The sequence below is a fragment of the Vulpes vulpes genome, chromosome 12 (genome assembly GCF_048418805.1).
Source record: "Vulpes vulpes isolate BD-2025 chromosome 12, VulVul3, whole genome shotgun sequence".
Taxonomy (NCBI): domain Eukaryota; kingdom Metazoa; phylum Chordata; class Mammalia; order Carnivora; family Canidae; genus Vulpes; species Vulpes vulpes.
Window position 1 is genome coordinate 120,687,958 of NC_132791.1, and position 23,974 is coordinate 120,711,931.

The 23,974-nt window shown below is 40.8% G+C and overlaps 1 protein-coding gene across 1 annotated transcript in view; it reads left to right on the top strand.

Annotated features, from left to right (window-relative positions):
• The first annotated feature begins 388 nt into the window (after positions 1–388).
• Positions 389–23,974, top strand: part of ZW10 (zw10 kinetochore protein) — a 35,296-nt gene continuing 11,710 nt past the window's right edge. The window contains exons 1-9 of the mRNA XM_026006877.2: positions 389–644; positions 4,100–4,234; positions 9,331–9,432; positions 9,627–9,704; positions 9,863–10,022; positions 11,301–11,453; positions 11,902–12,093; positions 21,844–22,007; positions 22,580–22,762. Coding sequence (XP_025862662.1) covers positions 540–644; positions 4,100–4,234; positions 9,331–9,432; positions 9,627–9,704; positions 9,863–10,022; positions 11,301–11,453; positions 11,902–12,093; positions 21,844–22,007; positions 22,580–22,762 — 1,272 coding nt within the window. The 5' untranslated portion in view covers positions 389–539. The remainder of the gene's footprint in view (positions 645–4,099; positions 4,235–9,330; positions 9,433–9,626; positions 9,705–9,862; positions 10,023–11,300; positions 11,454–11,901; positions 12,094–21,843; positions 22,008–22,579; positions 22,763–23,974) is intronic.

The following is a 23,974-nucleotide window of genomic DNA, read 5'->3' on the forward strand; positions in this document are numbered from 1 at the left end:
CGAAAGGAGTGCAATTTAGACTTTCATTTGCGGGGTGATGCCGCTTGCTTTGCACACCTCCAGAGGGCACTGCTCATACGGACTCTGATGGATGCTGCAGCCCTCGAGGGTGAATATTTCACAAAAAAAAAAAAAAAAAAAAGATCAAAGTGCGTTCCTCGGGTAGTCTGGCTGGATACATTTCACAGGTAAACGCTCTAAAGTTGAGAGAGGTTCATTTACGGCCGGTTTTTAAGTTAAAAGATTTCACTTCTTTTAGGGGAGAAACTGGCGGGAAACGACAGACTATTTGAAAACCACCAGGGAGGAAACGCGTCTTCCCCAGTTTGCCAACTATGGGACACCGTGGAAATTCCACGCTAGGACAGTCGCGGTGCCTGCCGGGAGTTGTAGTGCGGCCGCACCTTCCGAGCGGCGGTCTGGCCAGCTCGAGACTCAGTTTCCCGGCAGTCCGCGCGCCCACGCCGCCGGCGGGCCCGGGCTGCTGCTGCGCTGGCGGCTGGAGAGTGACCCGGTCGCTGTCGGTTCCGGGCGCGGCGATGGCCTCCTTCGTGACCGAGGTCCTGGCGCACTCGGGGAGGCTGGAGAAGGAGGACCTGGGCACTCGGATCAGCCGCCTGACCCGGCGGGTGGAGGAGATCAAGGTGAAGGCCCGGCAGCCAGGGGCGGCGGGGAAGGGACGCCGGGTGGGTCTGCGGAGGGCCGGGGAGAGGCGTGGGCGCTGAGCGCGGGCGGGGTGTGGGCCGAGTCGGGGGCAGGCTCAGCCGCGAGGAGTGCGAGGTGGGAGGGCTGCGGGCTGTGTGGACGGGGGAGCGGCTCGGAGGGGGCCCCGGCTCCGGTCGGGGGGAAAGGAGGCGCGGACGCCCCGCACCGAGGGGAGGGGAGGCGGTGCCTGGGGGTGCTGGGAGTGCTCGGGGTGCTGGGGGTGCTGGGGGGTGCTCGGGGTGCTCGGGGTGCTGGGGGGTGCTCGGGGTCCTGGGAGTGCTAGGGATGCTGGGGGTGCTGGGGGTCCTGGGGGTGCTGGGAGTGTTAGGGATGCTGGGGGGTGCTCGGGGTGCTCGGGGTCCTGGGGGTGCTAGGGATGCTGGGGGTGCTGGGAGTGCTAGGGATGCTGGGGGGTGCTGGGGGTGCTCGGGGTCCTGGGGGTGCTAGGGATGCTGGGGGTGCTGGGGGTGCTGGGAGTGCTAGGGATGCTGGGGGGTGCTCGAGGTGCTGGGAGTGCTAGGGATGCTGGGGGTGCTGGGGGTCCTGGGGGTGCTGGGAGTGCTAGGGATGCTGGGGGGTGCTCGGGGTGCTCGGGGTCCTGGGGGTGCTAGGGATGCTGGGGGTGCTGGGGGTGCTGGGAGTGCTAGGGATGCTGGGGGGTGCTCGAGGTGCTGGGAGTGCTAGGGATGCTGGGGGTCCTGGGAGTGCTAGGGGTGCTGGGGGTCCTGGGGGTGCTGGGAGTGCTAGGGATGCTGGGGGGTGCTCGGGGTGCTCGGGGTCCTGGGAGTGCTAGGGATGCTGGGGGTGCTGGGAGTGCTAGGGATGCTGGGGGTGCTGGGAGTGCTAGGGATGCTGGGGGGTGCTGGGGGTCCTGGGGGTGCTGGGAGTGCTAGGGATGCTGGGGGTCCTGGGGTGCTCGGGGTGCTGGGAGTGCTAGGGATGCTGGGGGGTGCTCGGGGTGCTGGGGGTGCTGAGGGGTGCTGCGGAGTGATGGGGTCCTGGGCGGTCCTGGGGGAGCTGAGGGGTGCTGGGGAGTCCTGGGGGTGCTCGGGGTGCTGGGAGGTGCTAGGGATACTGGGGGAGCTGGAGGGTCCTGGAGGAGCTGAGGGGTCCTGGGAGTCCTGCAGGCTCCTGGGGGAACTGCAGGGTCCTGGGGGTTGCTGAGGGAGCTGAGGTGTCCTGGGGGGTTCTGGGGGTTGGGGCTAGGATGCAGATCGGCAGGCTGGGCTCCGGGGATTGGGAGGAAGACAGGAGACCTGCAGGGCAGGTGGGACTGGAAGGTGGGACCCGAGGTGTCCAGGGAGGGAGCATGTAGAAGGCTAGAAAGGTGGACAGGACCACTCCCTGATCTGTGTTCTCCTCCGCCCACTCCTTTTTATACCTTTTGCTGAGGAATAAAATAGCTTTGGGGAGAATTGTTACCATTCTTTCCTCTGAAATTTATGTAGTTCCAGTCTATCCACATGTTGATGAAACTCTGGGCTTCATCGCCCAGTCGCTTGAGGCTGCTCTGAGTGTTGTAAAACATTTGCAAAGAGCACTTCAGTGGACCCTGCTGTCTAGAGATTGATACAGACACAAAAAGCACATTGCTAGTCACAGTTTCGCTCTCTCTTGGTATCTTACCTTGCAAGTGTTTGCCCACATCTTTGTTGCTTTCATTTAAAATTGTGTGCACTCCTCTTAAGTCTGGATTTAAGGGAGCAAGTCTGCCACCCTGTAATAAAGGCACAGGAAGTAGGTCTTACAGACAACGAAATTTTACAAAAATGGTTTCCTCACCTGTACATACTCATGTTGTGAGCATCTTTTCTTTAATGGGCTTTAGGATTTTTCACCACTTTTATTATTATTATTATTATTATTTTAAAGATTTTATTTATTTATTCATGAGAGACACAGAGAGAGAGAGGCAGAGACACAGGCAGAGGGAGAAGCAGGCTCCACATAGGGAGCCTGATGTGGGACTCGATCCCGGGTCTCCAGGTTTAGGCCCTAGGCCGAAGGCAGCGCTAAACCACCGAGCCACCCGGGCTGCCCTTCACCACTTTTTAAATGGTGGAAAGACTGTTAAGCTACCTTAGCATGGCACTGAAGGCTCCTACTGTTCTGGACCTTTCACTCAGTTTCCTTCACCAACTTGGATTTTCACCCAACTGGCAATTTATTTCTTCTCTTTTCTTTCTTTCTCTCTCTCTTTCTTTCTTGATTTTATTTATTTATTCATGAGAGACACAGAGAGAGGCAAAGACATAGGCAGAAGGAGAAGCAGGCTTCCCACAGGGATCATGACCTGAGCTGAAGACAGACGCTCATCCACTGAGCCACCTAGGTGCCCTTGGCAATTACTTTCTATGCTCCAGACTCAGTATTTTTCCTGGTTCCCAGATTTTGCTTATGTTGCTACTTCTCCACCATTACCTGTAGTATTTCTACCCATTTTTCTTTTTCTTTTTTTAATTTTTATTTATTTATGATAGTCACACACACAGAGAGAGAGAGAGAAAGAGGCAGAGACACAGGCAGAGGGAGAAGCAGGCTCCATGCACTGGGAGCCCGACGTGGGACTCGATCCCGGGTCTCCAGGATCGCGCCCTGGGCCAAAGGCAGGCGCCAAACTGCTGCGCCACCCAGGGATCCCTCTACCCATTTTCATGTCCCATCTCAAATCTAGTTTCCTGCACAAAAAATATCTCCATTTTTTCCTCAAACAGAGGTGATCTCTTTCTCATTTGTGTTTCTGGAGGACATGAATGCTTTTTCTGAATTACATTTTTATATTCCGGTTACTTAAAGTATTTGTCCTACTTTATATTCTGGTTACTGAAAGTATTTTTCCTACTTAAAAATAACTTATTTGTGGGAAGGCATAATTTTTTTCTGGTATCTTCCAAAGCATTCAGTGCAAAGTATTCAATAATTTGTTTATTGATGAAGCTCAGATTAAATTAGAGTTTTAAGATTAGGCCTTAAAATTTTATAAGCAAGAAGATAGAAATTCATAAATTGAAGTATACAGATTGTAGATTTAATTTATCCATTTGCTTTTCTCGTTGCTATATGATTAAATTGGTGGCTATAGTCTGAGCTAGTCTAGTTCAATATGGGAACTTCTGGCTTCCCCCTTTCTTTTCCAGAGTTTGTACAACTTTTGGGCACTGGTGGAATTTGGTGATCACTGTCTTCTTGCATCCTAATAATGCTATAGAATCCTTAAGGGTGAGAGAACTGTGTTTTTCAAGAAAACCAACCATTGGCTTGGAGGAAAAGGGAAGGAGTGTGGGTAACTGGCAAGAAGACTCCCACATGGAGGATTCCTTATGGAAGACAAACAGTGTATTTTTAATAGAGTTCTCCACTCATCTTACTGTAATTCTTCTGTGTTATATTATAGGGTGAGGTGTGCACTATGATCAGCAAGAAGTATAGTGAATTCCTGCCTAGCATGCAGAGTGCCCAAGACCTGGTTACCCAAGTGGATAAGCTGTCTGAGGACATTGACCTGCTGAAATCCAGGATAGAGAGTGAGGTAAAAATGGTTCATTATATTGGTTAGGTTTGTAGGGTGGTGGTTCAGCTTCCTGATTCTTAAGACAATTCAATTCTGTGTGTAAGTTTTCAAGACCTCACTGTCATTGGTAAATGGAAGTTGCATTAGATAATTTTAGAGTAACTTCCAATTTTAAAATAGAAATATTTTCCAAAACTATAGTTTAAATGATTTTCATAGTAAAATTTTATTTATTTTTTTTTTTAATTTTTTTTTAAATTTATGATAGTCACAGAGAGAGAAAGAGAGAGAGAGGCAGAGACACAGGCAGAGGGAGAAGCAGGCTCCATGCACCGGGAGCCCGACGTGGGATTCGATCCTGGGTCTCCAGGATCGCGCCCTGGGCCAAAGGCAGGCGCTAAACCGCTTCGCCACCCAGGGATCCCTAAAATTTTAAAGCTATAATACTAATGTCATGCATTTGAATAGCACTTTGTAAATCAGAAAAAAAAAATCTCAGAATTTTATTGTCTTCAAAATAAAGCTGGATCATTTGGCCTTTCTCTTGTCTCTTAGTTTAAAATACTTTCATCTCTTAATGATCAACATTCTTTTATATCTGTAGCTGGCCTCCACACATTCCCACTTCAGCATAATCTTGGTTATTTGGCCTTCTTCTGGAAGATTGGCTTGATTTGCCAGTTACAGCCACTCTGCTTCCTGTCATAAAGCCACTTTATCTGGATGCCTAGAGAATTCTTGCCCTCTTATACCGTATCACTGTGTAGGGCCAGTGCTTGCTATTCTTATGGAGGGTCTGGTGGGGTTTAGAAATGCTTATCATGTTTGCCAGAGTGCGGTTGTCACGAAAAGAAGTAAACCAGTCTGGAAACAAAAATAGCCACTTTAATTTCAAAAACATTTTTCACATTATTTCACCAGGATTTTTTTTCCTGTACTTTACTTTAAGGAAACATAGTCATTTGAAGGAAGTAGAGCTGATATTAAACAGGTATAATCTTAGAAGCCTTCTACATCTACTGCTATATTATTGGACAGAGCTCATTGATACCCCAGATCAAGATGGTGAAGTGTTTTCACAGTCGTCAAGGAAAGACATCCAAGTCTTTTCTCTATGTGATAGTTACTAAATAAGGAAAGTGAGCAGATATGTTTTTCAAAAGTTCTATATGAAACTTTAATCACAAATGGGGATTTCTAGTTACCTAGAAAATCTGTTTAATAGGCAGTTCATCAATAATTCTGATTAAAGATTTTATTTTTTTAAAGATTTATTTATTTATTTATTTATTCATTCAGAGAGAGCGAGGGAGAGGCAGAGACACAGGCAGAGGGAGAAGCAGGCTCCATGCAGGAAGCTCAATGTGGGACTCGATCCCGGGTCTCCAGGATCACACCCCGGGCTGCAGGCGGCACTAAACCACTGCACCACCAGGGCTACCCCGATTAAAGATTTTAATAAAAATAAATTTATTACTCTACAACTCTGGCACAGTTCAAATAATACTTTGAAGGTATATTTGTAATGAGTTGATTGATCAGTGAATCAAAAGTGTAATCTTAGACTGTACTATTAGAAATGTACTATTAGAAATGTATTAGAAACGAGAGTCAGGTATTATCTGTACCTTTCCCTAACCAGATTATGATTGTTGAAATTTATTCAGTTCTTGTTGTTATTTTGAAAGGTGCCTTGTCTAAATGAGGAGGTTCACGCCTAACCATTTTGTTGTTGGAAGAACAGTGAAAGAAACAGAGGGTTTTTAGCCTTAGTAAGATTCAAGCTAATGGCTGGAGAAAGAGAATGAGATTTATTAGGTAAATATTATAAAGTGATTTATTCAGTCATTTCATATACTTATTGAGCATCTACAAGGTGCTAGTTACTGAACAGGAGAGCTTTGTGTTTGTTTGTTTTTTTTTTAAAGATTATATTTATCTGAGAGAGAGTGCATGCATGAGCAGTGGGGAGAGGGGCAGAGGGAGAGGGACAAGCAGAATCCTGAGCCGGAGACCGATGTGGGACTCGATCCCAGGACCCTGAGATCACGACCCATGCTGAAGGCAGATGCTTAACCAACTGAGCGACCCAGGTGCTCCAGCGAGAGTTTTTATTTCAAAATGTGACTCTCATGACTAAAATAGTATGATACACATTAACTAGAAATAATTCAGTTACAGGGGGAGAATACAGCTAATTTGGCTTCCTGTAGGAAGTACCATCAGACCAAAACCTGAAGTGATAGGTAGTTAGACAAAGAGGAGGGAAGAGTATTTTAGGTGGACATAGGGGACAGCATTGCAGAGACATAGATGTAATGGAGAGATGTTGCTTTTGGAGAGCTGTGGGGATTACCCATGACTCGTGTTCAGAGAGGAGTGTGGTGGGAAGGGACACAAGAGAATAGAAAGGTAAGCAAAGACCTTGTATGTGGTTTAGCAGTGTGGACATTATCTTGATGTCTCTGTGGAAGCCATCGAGGATTTTAAGCAGAGTGATGACATCAGGTTTGGATATTAGGAATCCCATTCTGCTTGCAGTTTGAAGAAAGGATGGGGGCCTACTCTCAAGTCAAAGGCAGTGAGAATGGAGAGGAGGATGAGGATGAATTCTAGTGACATTTAAGAGATGGGATCTTTGGGACTTGATGTGGGGAGTGAAAGACGGATCTCCAAGGATCCAAGGATCATGGAGAACAAGGTCATTGATATGCCATTCCCTGAAACAATCTAGAGAAGGAGTAGTACGTTTTCGTGGGGGTACCTGTGGGATATTCAAACAGAGCTGCACGGTTGGAGTGTATTAAGATGAAGGCTAGACTTAATGAAAAGAGAGGAGAACCTGGGTGGCTGTGTCAGTTAAGCATCTGCCTTGGGCTCAGGTCATGATCCCAGGGTCCTGGGTTCCTGAGATGGAGCCTTATGTCTGGCTCCCTGCTCAGAGGGGAGTCTGCTTCTCCCTCTGCCCCTCCCCATGCCAATACTCACCCTTGCTCTCTCCTCTGTCTCAAGTAAATAAATAAAATCTTTAAAAAAGAGAGACAGACAGACAGACCTTGAAATGCAGCAGCTCAAATAGCTTTTGAATTGTAGTCGTCTAGGCTTCCAGGCTGATTCTCCACAGTTCTCAAGAACTGTGAAGGGATGTGAGGTGTTTGTTTGTTTGTTTTTTTAAGATTTTATTTATTTATTTATGAGAGACACAGAGAGAGGGGCAGAGACACAGGCAGAGGGAAATAGTAGGCTCCATGCAGGGAGCCCAATGTGGGACTTGATCCCAGGACCCCAGTATCACGCCCTGGACCGAAGGCAGGTGTTAAACCGCTGAGCCACCCAGGGATCCCTGGGATGTGAGATTTTAATCTACTTGCAGGTTAGCCTGCCACAATTTCATGGATGCTACTAGAAGACATGAGACTCCTTGAGTAAGAGATGGACAATTGATTACTCACAGCAGTGGGCAGACTGAACATTTTGTACAGAGGTTAAGAACAAAGAGGGCACGGAGGACACACATCTGTTTTCTTGACTCAGACTTGGAAAGGGTGCACATCTCTGCTGCTGTATTTCATTGGTGCTGCTGTATTTCATTCCCATGGTCACATTCCACTGGGAGAGGCTACAGCATATAGTCTCATTGAGTAGCCCTGTTACTGTGGGAGAATGGAGAAATGGATTTTAGTCAACAGTTTGCATGTGCACGTCACCCATCCATACATGTGTTTGGAGCTTAGGAGAGTAATGGGACTTGAGATAGGAGTCCTTAAAAGCAGAAGCTTTTATCATGAGCCACTGATTGTCCAGAGAGAATTTATAGAGCAGAGTTTCTCAACCTCGGTACTGTTGATATTTGGGGCTGTTGATATTTGGGGCTGTTGATATTTGGGGCTTTCTCAACCTCGGTACTGTTGATATTTGGGGCTGGATAGTTCTTTGTGGACTATCCTCTGCATTGTGGGGTATAGAACAGTATCTCTGGCCTCTACTCACTAGATGCCAGTAAACTTCAGTTGTGACAACCTGAAATATCTCCAGACACTACCAGATGTCTCTGGGTCACTGGATGGGAGGGAGGCAAAAAAAAAAAAAAAAAAAAAAAAAAGAAGAAGAAGAAGAAGAAAGGTTGTTTTTTGAGAACCACTGGTTCAGAATAGGAAGAGGGTCAGAGAAGAGCACTGTCAATATGTATGAAGTGGTCAGAGGGGAAAATGAAGTTCCCCAAAGAAAATGGCCAGAGAACTAGGAGGAAAATCAATGGAGAATAATTGCAGAGAAGTAAGGGAAGGCAGTAACTGTACTGATATATAGTTAAACACTGATGTTGTATGCTTTGGATTTCACAAGGAGTTGATTGGTGTTTGGGGCACTGTTTTGGAATAGTTTTGATGGAATGATCCGGGTAGAAACAAGATCTTGGTGAATTGTAGAATGAATGAGGTGAGAAAGACAGTATGGATCATTCCTGCAAGAAGCATTTTGTGAGAGAGAGGAGAGAAATAAGGTAGCCACTGAGAAATAGGGGGTTGCTGAGATGGAGGAAGTTTTTCTCAACGATGGGGGAAATTTTAGCATGTTGAAGCCTGAATGAAGAAGCCTTGCTGTAGTGGGTATTCAGTCAGTGTATATTTCATGAATGAAGAATGAATAGGAAGAGGTAAGGATATAGAAAATAGGAATCAATAGTGTACAGTTCCTGAAAAAGGGAAGACAGAATGGGAGGTGGCTTCTGATTCAACATAAAATCTGTTAGAGCTATCAGCTGTAGAATGAGTTGTCACTTGGCAGTGAGGATACCCCTCTAGTCATCCAGGTGGATGGATGAGCTCTCTAATGAAAAATACTGCTTAAATTAAGGTTAGGGGTAACACGAGCCTATTATGTTCATGGCAGTGGGTATTGCTGCATAGGATAATGGTTTGGACTAAGTGAACTGGACCGTTTAAGATCTCTTCCTAATTCATTCTGTGATTTTTTGTTGTTATTCCTATCTTAACCAGCATTTAAATTTCAGCATGAATTATGTTCACATAATAAAGCTTATTGATTAGCCATAAATGTTTTATTTCTTAGATATAGTATAGCTTAAAAGCACTTATCTTTGATATGTGGATTAGGTTCGCCGGGATCTTCATGTATCAACTGCTGAATTTACAGACTTGAAGCAACAGCTGGAAAGAGACTCAGTAGTCCTAAGTTTGCTTAAGCAGCTGCAGCAGGTCAGTAAACTCAACTCAAACTTCAGTGTTTTGCTGGTGAGAAAGTCATTTTTTTCCAATTGGTCTCATTATTAAATGTGTATCTCCCTGATTCTAAGGTATTTTTTTTTCAAATTTTAAAAACAAAAAGCAACAGACTTGAAATTATAGGATGTATAAAATGAAATACCTAATGACTATGCTTATCGTTTTAGTTTTCTGCTGCTATTGAAGAATATAATTGTGCATTAACGGAGAAGAAGTATGTCACTGCTGCTCAGTGTCTGGAAGAGGTACTAAATGCTTTCTCCACAGTATAAGCAATTAGCACTGTTCTGTTCTTGTTTTTAGTAAATTTTGTGTTCCATGTATCCCTTATCATTATACAAATATATTCTCATTGCCCTGAGTCCAGATGGAATGTCTAACGATGATTCCATTTCATTGCCAGGCACAGAAATGCTTGAAGTTACTGAAATCCAGAAAATGCTTTGATTTAAAAGTGTTGAAATCTCTCAGCATGGAGCTGACAATACAAAAACAGAACATACTTTATCACCTTGGAGAAGAGTGGCAGAAGCTGATTGTATGGAAGTTCCCACCATCAAAAGGTGCTGCTGACCTCAGGTGGACTGCTTTGCTTAATCTGCCTGAACCAGTGTGGCCTCTGAATATGTTCTAAATATTTTATATTGGTGGATAAGATTGTTTCATTTATCAGCCTGCATGGACTGCTCTGTTCTGCAGAATGCTTGTTAGGATCAACTCACCTGGAAACCTAATGTGTCCTCACTTTACTTTCCTTACATCTCTTTCTCTATCCCCGTCACGAGGAAGGAGCACAGGAGGGGAAGATGATTGGGTGGATGGGATTCACGTGATGAGAGTGTAGTGGAGGAGGTGGTAGCAGTTTAAGACCACACAGTTTCCACTGCTTTGTAGATACACCCATTCCCAATAGCCCTAATCCCAGCAGTTTACCTTGGTTAGAAAGCTTTGAAAAGCTCTTCAACCATTTTTTCTCTTGGTGAGGAAAGAAGACTGGGGGGGTTCGGTGGGGGGGGGGGTGTCAGTAGGATAGGGGTTTGGTGCAGATTTTTTCAGTCCTTGCAGAAAAAAATGGCAAAATCATGACATAGGGGGTGCTTTGCAAGATGAAGAAATAGGATTATTTTGGTCCTGGCTTTTGCTTTATGCTGCTTGGCTCTCAGCCTCTCTGCTCACTTGTAGGTATGAGACTTCTTTGATCTGCTCTGAGAGTATATATAAAGGACATGCCATTATACCTGTTATATTTTCTAGCATTGAATCTTGAAATTTAGTTTGTTTCAGTCTACCTACCCCCTTTTTCATATCCACTTGGGCCTCCAGATTCATTGAATATATGTGCGCATATATAGACACACACACGTATGTATTTTGGACATTTTGAAGGAAGTAATCTAGAAAATTTTGGGTATATTTCCAAGTGGACTTTAAAATTAAGAGAAGATAGCAGTCATATAATTCTTTGTTAAAATACACCCTTGTAATTAGGCAGGGTATTTTCTTTCTTTACTTGGTAAAAAGAACATTAAAGAGATCCTAAGTGAGATTAGGACCCCACTCGTCATTCCTTTTACCTCCATTCAGTACATGTATAATAAACAATTTAGGCACATCATTTTGCTTTTTCACTTAGTTTGATTCTTTGAATATACCAGAAAGTCATTTCCTGTTTTAAAGTGATGCCAAGGACATGTATGTCATAATTAAAATTTGGTTGCATGAGAAGTGTATTGTAACAAAACCACATATTTAGGAATCTCAATAGAGAATGACCCCTGAGGAATAGAAGTGAGAATATCTTGTATTGCTGAGACAGCTGATGTTTTCCCCCTTTTTCTTAGATACCAGCAACTTGGAATCTTTCCTACAAACAGAACTCCATTTATGCATTGAACAGTCTCAGAAAGAAGAGAAGACCCCTGTGCCACCAATCAGTTCTGTCCTGTTGGCATTTTCTATTCTTGAGGAGCTACAAATGAAGCTTAAATCATTTGGTAAGGCATACTATGTTGTTTCATTTTCATGAGATCTCAGAAGGTTCAGTGTTAAAGGAATGACAGAGAGGTTTGTAAAATTATTCTCTAGATAATATTGATGATGAAACCTAAGGTTTGGCTTTCTGATTCATCAAATGGAATTCTTAAAAATACTACCCATTTTATTAAGGGCTTGGATCCTTTCTTGTCTTTCCTTTTTTCCTTTCTTCAAACCAGCTACTGCTGTTTATTTAATTTGACTTTTTGAATGATTTAAATAAAAATCTTTAGACAGCCTGGGAAACGTCAGTGGGACAACCTGTAGTGCATAATGAGTGGTGTGTGATGTCACAGTATAGGTATTTTTATTATTAGGTTCAAAGATCTTTTTTGATATGGTGGGGGGGGCATGCTTGCTTTTTAAAAGTTCCAGTGATTTCTGATGAGTGTTCACACAATTTTTCAGGTCAGCTGCTGCTGAAGTATATCCTTAAGCCTCTGGCATCTTGCCCATCCCTTTGTGCTATTACAGAAAGGCAGACTAACATCATTATTATTCGTTTTGAATCTGTAATGACTGACTTGGAACATCCGTCACCATCTGAAGTTTTTGCAAAGATCAAACTGGTACTGGAAGTGCTCCAGAAACACCTTCTAGGTATGTAGCCCCATGGTAGTGCTTTTATATTTTTATATTTAGGAAAAGTCAGTATTGTTTTTAAAAGTAAGTAATATTTTAAAGTAGATAAAAATGCCCCCAATCTGAATATATAGAGGATTGGAGGGGAGTAAATTATGCTACAGGAGTAAAGTTATCACCTGCTTACTTCATGCCCTGTTTTACATTCATTCTCCTCCCTGTATTGAAAATAGGGTCACCAGTGCTACCCCGGATTCTGCATTTGTAATATTTAGTTGAATTCTAGGATATATTTGTCTCACTGGACTTCTAGTAATGTCACATTTTGGGACTTTCGCTTTAATTATTGGAGAAGCAGAGGTGAATTAAGTACTGTTTTTTTATTTTTTAGAGAGGGAGAGAAAGAGAGGTGGGGAAGGGGCAGAGAGAGAGAGAGAGAGAGAACTTAAGCAGCTCCACTCCTACTCAGTCTTTTAACCCTGCCATCTCATGACCTGAGCAGAAATCAAGAGTCAGACACTTAACCAACTAGCCACCCAGGCGCCCTGGACCAAGTATTGTTTTACATATTTCAATAGGAAAATCCCCATTAATCTGATAGAAACAAACTAGATTTAACATAAGAGATTACATTCCATCTTAGCCTATTTGTTAGATCTTTGTATATTCACAAGTGAAATAGCCAGTTTCTGTATTGCTTTGAATAATTTTTTTGGTTGTTATACTATTAAAAATAAAGTATTTCTGGTATTTTAATACTTTTTAGTTATTTGACTTACCTTCTTTTTTTTTTTAAAGAATTATTTATTTAGACTTATTATGCTTTTCTCAGTTGTCTTACTGAATAGTCAAACTTTCTTGCTGTAGAAAAGAATTTTAAAATGCTCTTGGTGTTTTTATGCCTTCCTGGTGGTCATTTAACTTACTTATTTATAAAATAACTTCTGTGTAAAGAAAGGAATTGGTTCTAGTTTTAACAGTAGTAGAGAAGGAAAAAAAGTCTTCAGACTTGTATAAACTGCAGAAATCCAAGGTATTTTTCTTGTGCCTTCAGTTAGGGACATAATGCATAGGTATAAACAAAGTTGTAAACAAAATATCCAAGGACTGGAAAGAACCAGAGCTCTCCAATGCTTGAATATCCTCTCTGACACTCTGGTCAGGTCCGTGGTCACAGAGCCAACCTGAGCACTGTTAATGAGGGCGAGGTCCCTTCTTCTTGTTGCATTCTCTCCTGCCTCTGGGAAGCTCTCAGTTTTATGGAGTTTTTGTTTGTTTTTAAAAATCATGTCTCCTGTATCTATAGTAAATACTATAACCTCCATTTTGCAAATTAAATCAAGGTGGTTGTTTAAAACATTTGTTCAAAATACGTTGCTCTGTAATGCCTGCTTTACTGATGCTGTTTCTGTTGTGTGGAGTTGTAGAGACCACATCTAATTCCTATTACACGTGATGGACTTTTAAACTCTTTACAGTAGCTGTTACTTCCTCTGTATCTTATTACCAATAGAAACACCCTTAGGTGTTTTTGAATGATGTAGTTTTAAGTTCTTCTTTTCTTTTCTTTTTTTTTAAGTTCTTATTTTCATTGCTCTTCTGTAAATATATTCCTTTTCTTCTATGGTCTTATTAAAGTGTGGTATTCAAAACAGAACAAAGTGTTCTGGTGTGAACCAATTCAGAGTAGTTTGGGAGCATTCCTGCCCTCCTTCTCAGTTCCATGCCTGTGTGAGTCTAGCCAGAGGCTTTTTTTATTACATAGTTAACTCACCAAGCTTAACCTAAGTGAAAATCCTGTGTCATACTTGATGTAGTGCAAACTGCTTATCTCCCATCATATGTGTGACTTTTGGGAATTAACATTAATCTTTGTTAAATTTTACTTGATAGAAGTTTGCAGTGTGTGTAACTGTCCTTTCCCCATTATGTTGCATGCATAATTGATACCCATGCTTTCATATAGTTTAAGTCAGCAATGATATTGTTGCCTGGGATAGGGTTACATTCAGAGGGTGCTCTGGGGAGTCTGGTACAGTCTTCTATACAGTTTTACTCTGTTCCACTAAGTCAACCCATGCTATACCTGTTGACTTACATATTAGTTTTCTTACACCTAGGATTCTCAGAGCAGAAGACAACTCATGTAGTGTTGCTAGATGCTTTTCTAATCTTTTTATACATATTAGGCTCTAGTTTCTCTTTTACCATTTATTCTTTCTCTTCTGGCTTAGAGACCACTACCTTTGATAAAGAAGAGGGTAATAGAAGGAGTTTAGGGATTTTGTGTTGTCTCTGATATCGGTCAGCCAGCATTCATTCCCTTCCTTCATCTTCTTGATTTAAATATAACCTGAGAATCATATTTTGAATTCCTTAATCATATCCTTAATTCTTTTTGGAATCCTCTATTTTCTTTGAATTTTAGTTTTTCTGAGACTTTGTAAGGACTTTTGCCCTTCCTTTTATATTTGCCTTTGGTTATATGCTCTTCTTTTTACCTTTTAAATCTGTATTTTTTTCTTCACAGCTTTCTTTATTAGAAAGCATTGTCATAAAAAAAAGAAAGAAAGCGTTGTTATACCAACAATAAAGGAGCTTTTATTTTTTTAAATTTTATTTATTTAGGTTCATTTTAATTCCAGTATAGTTAACTTACAATCTAGATTAGTTTCAGGGGTACACAAAGAAGAAAAGAAAATTTATTTGGAAAGAATTTGGCAAAATATATAAAAAGCCTTAAAAATGTCTAAATCCTTTGAACCAAGATTTCAACTTATAGGAGTCTGCCCTATAGAAATAATCTTAAATTCATAAAACTATTTATGTATAAGGATGTGCATCATAATGTTACTTCTAATACTAAAATACTGGAAAATAATGAAATTTTGAAAAATAGGGAAATGATTGAGTAAATTACATAGCTATGTAATAGATTACTTTGCATAATAATGTTATACTTTATTGGATTTTTAAAAAAAGATTTTATTTATTTATTCATGAGAGCACAGAGAGAGAGAGAGGCAGAGATACAGGCAGAGGGAGAAGCAGGCTCCCTGTGGGAAGCCCAGGATTATGACCTGAGCTGAAGGCAGATGCTCAACCTTTGAGCCACCCAGGCGTCCCTTATATTGAATTTTTTTAAAGTAATGATTGGTTTTAAAACTAATTGCTTCTAAAAAGCCAACAATGAGCATTCCATTAAAGGATTAAAAACTTTATTTCCATTAAAATCAGTAATAAGTTGGGAATGCATGCTATCATTAATATTCTTTGGTATTATTTTAGGGGTTGTGCTAATGCAAAGAAGAGAAAATAAGTATGAATATTAAAGAGAAGAAATTATCTTTACATATAAATGATATGATTGCATACTTAGGGAACCAAAAGGCTCTATTAAAACATTTATAATTGGTATGAAATTTAATAATTGTTTAGGTGCAGTATGGAGACATAAAATCAATAACATCTTTGTGCACTAGTAATGATTGGTTATAAATTAAAATATAGAGATATTAGGCTAATAAAATCATAAAATTCTTAAAGATAAGTTTATTTTTTATTTTTTATTTTTTAAAATATTTATTTATTTATTTTTGATAGACATGGGGGGGGGTCAGAGGGAGAAGCAGGCTCCATGCCGGAAGCCCGACGCGGGACTCGATCCCGGGACTCCAGGATCGCGCCCTGGGCCAAAGGCAGGCGCCAAACCGCTGAGCCACCCAGGGATCCCCTTAAAGATAAGTTTAATAAGAAAGGAGGACATGTGAAGGAAACCATAAATTTTGAAGGACATAAAACCTGAATAAAAGGCTTTTGTGGATTAGAAGACCGTCTCAATAAAATTGTTAGTTCATTCCAAAACAGTATATAAATCTAATATATTGTCAATCAAATACCCATTATATATTTTCAAACTCCATAAAAGCTTCAGCGAAAATATATTTGGAGAATTGCTAATAAAGATTTAAGAAACATTAGTAGGACAATTTTAAAATTAAAACTGTGTTTTTGGTACAAGGAAATCAGTGGAATGAAAAAGAGTCCAGAAGTAGAGCCAGAATAAATGAAAACTTGAGGGATGCCTGGGTTGCTCAGTAGCTGAGCATCTGCCCTCAGCTCAGGGCATGATCCCAGAGTTCTGGGATCGAGTCCCACATCGGGCTCTGCATGGAGCCTGCTTCTCCCTCTGCCTGTGTCTCTGCCTTCTCTCTGTGTCTCTCATGAATAAATAAGTAAAATATTTAAAAAAAGAAAAAGAAAACTTGATGTGTGACCAAAGTCACATTTCAGTTTAGTGGCACAGATCATTTAGTAATGGTGTTAGCAAAATTGGCCATCTCTGCAATAAAACAAAGTTAGATTCCTGCTTCATAGTTCATACCAAGGTAAATTCAAGATGAATTAAAGCCCTCCATGAAAAAACAACAATAAAAAAGTTAGAAGAAAATTTAGGACATGTAAATACTCTGAGGAAGCTCAGACTGCATAAAAGGAAGGATTGACAAATTTGACTACGTAAATGTTAAATTCTGTGTGGTAAACAATACTGTAAAGAAAGTCAAAAGACAATAGTAATCTGGGAGAAAATTCTTACAAAATGTTTGACAGGCGTTAGTATAAGGACTTTTTCTAAAGAAAAAGAATAATAGGCCAAAAATATGAATAGTCAATTCACAGAAGAGAAGGTGCAATTTGTTCACAAATAAAAATAAAAATGTATTGCTTAACCTCCCTAGTAGGGGAATGGAAATCACAGTATCAAGGTGAACTTTCATCCTTAGGTAGGACTGACATTAAAAGATCTGTATGAGACACTTCTGGTAAGAAAGTAGAAAGGGGGATCCCTGGGTGGCTCAGCAGTTTAGCACCTGCCTTTGGCCCAGGGCGTGATCCTGGAGACTTGGGATCGAGCCCCACGTCAGGCTCCCTGCCTGGAGCCTGCTTCTCCCTCTGCCTCTCTCTCACACATGAATAAATAAATAAAATCTTAAAAAAAAAAAAAAAGAAAAGAAAAGAAAAAGTAAAAAGGTAGTTTCTTTCAGTGCTTTTTATGAGTGCCTTGTAGAAAATCATATGAAGCTCTATTATAGTATATATATATATATGTATGTATATATATATACACACACCCCTTTGACCTAGTGTTCCACTTTTTAGTTCTTTACAGAAGTGATATCAATAGGTTATATGTTTGAGTGGTGTTGTATACTTGCATACTGGACTGTGCATCATTTGGGCAATAGTTACATAACATGTGTCTGAGCCATACTTGGTACATTCTTTTCCAGGGAAAAGAAATGAAGCAGACATGGAGATGTTGGCTTAAGAGATGGCTATGATTTGTTTGTTTGTTTTAAAGATTTTATTTATTTATTAGAGACACACAGAGAGAGAGAGAGAGAGAGAGAGAGGCAGAGACACAGGCAGAGGGAGAAACAGGCTCCATCGGAGTCTGATGTGGGACTAGATCCCGGGTCTCCAGGATCATGCTCTGGGCTGAAGGCTGCACTAAACCGCTAAACCACTGGGGCTGCCCTATGATCTGTTTTTAAGTGACAAAAAAGTTAAGTGTAAAATCTATGGCATGAACCCATTTTTTTTAAGATTTATTTATATTTATTTATGATAGACATAGAGAGAGGCAGAGACACAGGCAGAGGGAGAAGCAGGCTCCATGCAGGGAGCCCAACATGGGACTCGATCCCGGGACTCCAGGACCGCGCCCTGGGCCAAAAGCAGGCACTTAACCGCTGAGCCACCCAGGGATCCCCGCACGAACCCATTTTTATAAAAAAGAGAGCAGTCCCTTATATGAGTATTTTATTGGTTTGCTGTGGCCGCCATAACAAAATGCCATAGGCTGTGTGGCTTAAAGAACAGAAATTTATTTTCTCATAGTTTTGTAGGCTGGGAGTCCAAGATCTTGGTATTAGCAGATTTGGTTTCTCCTGAGCCCTCTCCTTACCTTGCAGACAGCCTTCTCACTAGTCTGTCCTCTGTAAGAGTGCATCACTGGTGTTTCTTTGTCTTCTTATAAGGAGACCAATCCTATTGGAATATGACCTCTCCCTTATGACCACATTTAATCTTAATTATCTCTTTAAAGGCCAGGCCCTATCTCCAAATCCAGTGACATTGGGGGTTAAGGCTTCAACATACAGATTGTGGAGGAGAGTGTACAATTCAGTCCATATCAAGTACGTGTGTGTGTGTGTGTGTGTGTGTGTGTGTGTGTATACACATTTTTTTAAAACTGTAAAGAAGAAGAATACAAACCAAAATGATAGCATTGGTCACTTGGGCATGGAGAAAGAAGCTTGTGGATATAGAGAAAGAAAATTTAGCTTTTTCTTTATAAATCTTAGTGGTTTGGGACTTGTCATAACAAGCAAATTTTGTTCTTGCCATGAATGATTTTCTAGAAAGTATCGATTACACATTTTTACCAAGGAGCAGAAATTCTGAACATACAAATACTTGTAGAAGAAATTTGAAAGGTTATCATAGACTTGCCACTAAAAAGGTCACTAGTCAGGCACAGAGAGTTTATACTCATTTCTGTGTATACTTCAAATTATAGATAATCCCTGTGTTAATCAAACCCTTTCGGTCAATAGAAAAATATGTCTATGTCCTACGTAAGTTTTTAAAAAATAGCATGGGGCGCCTGGATGGCTCGGTCAGTTAAGAAAGTGTCTGCTTCCAGGTCCGGTCAGGACCTCAGGTCCTGGGATCGAGCCCCATGTCAGGCTCCCTGCTCAGTGGGAAACCTGGTTCTCCCTCTCCCTCTGCCTGTCTGCCCCCTGCTCATGCTCTCACACTCCTTCCCTCAAATAAATACATAAATAAAATCTTAAAAAAATAGAAATAAAAAAACAGAAGCCGGCATAAACAATACCAAAATGTAATAATGTTAGTTTACACCCAGAGAAAACACTGTAGAACAATTTTACCTTTGGGTTTTAAATGCAAACATTTACAAAATGTAGTAAATTAAAAATCCAATATCTTTAAAAAAGAGACCTTAGGGATCACTGGGTGGCTCAGCAGTTTGGTGCCTGCCTTTGGCCCAGGGTGCGATCCTGGAGTCCCGGGATCGAGTCCCATGTCAGGCTCCCAGCATGGAGCCTGCTTCTCCCTCCTCCTGTGTCTCTGCCTCTCTCTCTCTTTCTCTCTCTATGTCTATCATAAATAAATAAATAAATCTTAAAAAAATAAAAAAGGGAGACCTTGCTGGGGTGTGGGGCGCCTGGATAGCTCAAGTGTTTGATTTTCTGCCTTGCTCACATCGTGATCCTGGGGTCCTGGGATCGAATCCCACATCAGGGTCCCTGCAGGGAACCTGCTTCTCCCTCTGCCTATGTCTCTGCCTCTCTCTGTGTCTCTCATGAATAAATAAGTAAAATCTTTAAAAAAAAAAAAAAAAGAGCCATTGCTTATTCTAGGAGTGCAAAGGTATTTAACATAAGAAAGCTATCAACCGGGATCCCTGGGTGGCGCAGCGGTTTGGCGCCTGCCTTTGGCCCAGGGCGCGATCCTGGAGACCCGGGATCGAATCCCACATCAGGCTCCCGGTGCATGGAGCCTGCTTCTCCCTCTGCCTGTGCCTCTGCCTCTCTCTCTCTCTCTGTGACTATCATAAATAAATAAAAATTTAAAAAAAAAAAAAAAAAAAGAAAGCTATCAACCAGTTTATTATGTCAGCATATTAAATTGTATTTAGTAATAGATTTCATATTAAATTCCATGTCATTAGATATGGAAAATATGACAAAATTCAGTTACGTTTTTTTAATAAAAAGCTAAAATAAGAATAGAGTACTTTTGAACAGTATAGTGAAATATGTATATTTGCTAAAAATGTCTCAATATTGTTTACTTTATTCTCTTTTTAAAAAATCAGATTTGTTTTGCTCTGTGTTAGTAAATTGCATCTGCCATTTATTGTGAAATGTGTGATGTTCTCTTTCAGTTTTTTTTTTCCTTTACTGTTCCCATGATACTATTCACTTTTACATCTTCACTTAATTCTTCATTGGTAGTATACCTTGTCCATGGTTATTTTTCTTAAATTTAGAAAAATAATTATAATTACAATTAGCATTTCAATTTAATTGCCTTTTACAGTTTATCTAGGTACCAGTGTAGCTTGTGCTGTATGCATAAGTATTCAAATAAATGCATTACAGTGTTACACTGGTGCATAGAAAAAAATAATTAGAATGGAATGGATCTGTTTATGCTGACTGGCTTGGTGAGGTATTCATGTGACGTACTAGAAATGATGTGTGCCTCTGACATGAGCACTACAGACAGTGTAATAGCTTACATGGTACAGTAGTTAAAGTGATGTTGCAGTCTTACCGAAACAGCAATGTTGTGCTTAACAAAACTACTTTACACTACTTCCTTTTTTTCTTTTACTTCAAAATTTTTATTCAAAAGATATACAGGTCCCATGTACCCTTCAGCCATTTCCTTCAGCATTAATATCTCATCTACCTTTAGTATAATACCAAACCCAGCAAATGGACGATGGTCCAATTCAACAGAACTTATTCAGATTTCACCAGTGTTATCTGCTCTCATTTGTGTGTGTGTGTAGCTCTGTGTAGTTTTATCATACGTAGGTCCACATAGCCACCACCATAATCAAGATATGGAACTATTCTATTGCCACAAGCTGCTTTGTGTTCTCTCTTTATAATCACATACCCTGACTTCCATTTTTTAAAAAGATTTCATTCATTCATTCATTCATTCATTCATTTATTCATTCATTTAGCAAGCACACAAGCAGGGTAAGGGGCAGAGGGAGAGAGATGCAGGGCTTGATCTCATGACCCTGAGGTCATGCATGACCTGAGCTGAAATCAGGAGTCAGGTGCTTAACCAACGAGCCACCCAGGTGCCACTCCTCTTTGCATTCATTTTTAAACTGAAATAGATTTAAAAATCTTAAAAATTCGGTTCCTCAATCACACCAACCACATTTCAAGTACTCAGCAGCAAAATGTGGTTGGTGGCTGTACAAATCTAGACTTTAGACATCGTTAAGACTCTCAAGGCTCTGAGATAATATGGTTACTTTCTTTTAAGGTTCTTATCCTCTAAGGTTGGTGAATTGGGACTAGGTTAAAAATAGCTTATGTCTTTTATGGTTCCTCTTCCCTCTATGTTGGCCACTGTTTCTTAATTATTTAATTAATTAATAATATATTTTCAGTAATTCCATCCAAATATGTTGGGGAAAATAACCACCATACAATATACTATAGAGGTATTGAAGTATTCTGTTTGCTAGGTTAGTTATCATCCTGTAATGTAAGGTGTTTTTTGATATTTCACTTAGGATAAACATGCAGCTCCTAGGCAAAGATGACAGAGGATGTTCATTCATTATTAAAGAACTGGGATTTTATTGAAGTGAGTTTCAATTTGATATGCAGAACTTCGGAGTGCTTGTCGTGTAACTCGATCGGTAGATTTGCAGTAGATGATTACTGTATGATGTGGATAGCTTAATACTTTATTGTTGTAGAGTACAGGCAGTAATACAGTGCAGATTGCTCAGTTCAGCAATGAGACTAAAGTAATAATTGTGTGCCATGCTTTGTCCCACATAGGCAGTTGAGATAGCTGTAGAATGATCTGTGCTGTTTTCTTCCCCATGCTAAAATTTCTAGAATTCTAGAAAACTAGGAAACTTGAGAATAATCTTAACTGTGAATGGCGTCTTGTTTAAAATTTTTTTGTTTGTTTCAGATTTATCTCTTGATACTGACCTAGAAAATGAAAAAACATCTAAGATCATATTGGCTGAGATGCTTGGTGACATGATCTGGGAGGACTTGTCTGAGTGCCTCATTAAAAACTGCTTGGTTTATTCTATCCCAACTAATAGCAGCAAGTTGCAGCAGTATGAAGAGGTGAGTGCAGAGATATTACAGAAGGTTGGAAGAGATTGTAGGTACCTATTGGTATCTTTTGTTTTTCCCTGGGGACCTTTTGCACTTTAGTGAGATTTTTAAGGAAATTATTAATAGGGAGTGAAAGCAAATTCTCTATTACTTCATTTCTCTCCCTGCTTTCTACCTTTTGATTGGGAAGTATGTTTTCTTTTTAAGTATATTTTCATTAGTAAGATACCTTTGGAAAACAATTGTTCTTTTATACTTGTATCAACTATTGTAGCTACTGTGTGACACTTTACTTTTTTGCTTTTTAGCATTTCCTTGAACACTAAAATAAGTGTATTTATTTTAGAGATCTTTGCACTTTTATTAAGTAGAATCAGAAGTTCATATTGAAGATAGTATTCCTAATGGATTTTGGGCCAGAAGAATACCTAATATATGTATACCTGCTAACTGCTGGTCTGTTGTAAAACTTAAATGCCTACCTGGTCCCTGTTAGTTTTTGTGTGTTGGGTTTGAAATTCCAATACTGAAATGGAATATGTGTATATAATTCTTTCTTTTTTCCCCCTTGTCTCTCTCAGATCATACAGTCCACTGAAGAATTTGAAAATGCCCTAAAAGAGATGAGGTTTTTAAAAGGAGATACTACGGATTTGCTGAAATATGCCCGCAACATCAATTCTCATTTTGCTAACAAGAAATGTCAGGATGTGATCGTGGCAGCTAGAAACCTAATGACCTCTGAAATTCACAACACTGTGAAGGTACTGGGGCTTATCACGTATTATGTTGTGTTTAGGAGCCGCGTGCATTTTTGAGACAAATTTGGTAGAGTGGAAGAGAGTATGACAGTTGCTGAGCTCAGTGAGAGAAGTTACTCATCTTGCAACGGGTAGTTTTCTCATCTTTCAAGGGGTCCTGATAGCTGCCTCTTCCCTAGGTTACTGTGAGGCCCAGATAAGATAGTGTACACGAAAGCGTAGTATACACTGAAAAACCCAAGTAAATATCATAGATTCCTGTTGTTGAAATTAACTTTATTACTTGAGTTTTTAATCCACAATTTTGTGACAGATGTAATTTGGCTTCTGAGTCCAGAGATTATACATTGCTGTAAAAATGTTGACTTCATCTCTTAGGCTAGCGGAGGCACTAGTTTTTGTTGTTGTTGTTGTTGTCGTTTTAAGATCTTATATATTTATTCATGAGAGACAGAGAGAGTAGAGACATAGGCAGAGGGAGAAGCAGGCTCCCTGCAGGGAGCCTGCTGCAGGACTCCATCTGCGGACCTCGGGATCACAACCTGAGCTGAAGGGAGATGCTCAACTGCTTGCTGAGCCACCCAGGTGCCCAGAGGCACTAGTTTTGAAGTCAGAGTAATAAAACAAACAAAAAAGATACAATTTTTGTACAGTACCAACAGTTACCTGCAAAGTCAGTGGGCTCTTTAATTTGCATGAAGGGTAATTTACTCCTTTGACCTTAGATAAGTCGATGTATTTTCTTTTTATTTTTTTAAATTTATTCATGAGAGACACACACACACAGAGAAAGAGAGAGAGAGATCCAGGCAGAGACACAGGCAGAGGGAGAAGCAGGCTCCATGCAGGGAGCCTGATGTGGGACTCGATCCTGGGTCTCCAGGATCACGCCCTTGGCTGAAGGTGGCGCTAAACCGCTGAGCCACCCAGGCTGCCCTCGATGTATTCTATTTTTTTTTTCAAGTTTAACATATATCAAATAATATTTGGTAAGTGTAAGGTATTACTTAAAGTAAAATGTAAACTAAGGTAGTCCCTTAATAGAACATTTCTCAGCTCTTTTTCTCGTGTCACAGTCATAGGGATGAGGCTCTTCCCTTCGTCCCTTCTTTTTTTTTTTTTTTTTACCCTTTGTCCCTTCTTTTGCGATATTCCCTTGGAGGTGCCCTGTTACTGTGTCCACCTAACAAAATAGTTCATCAGCCATTTGAGAGG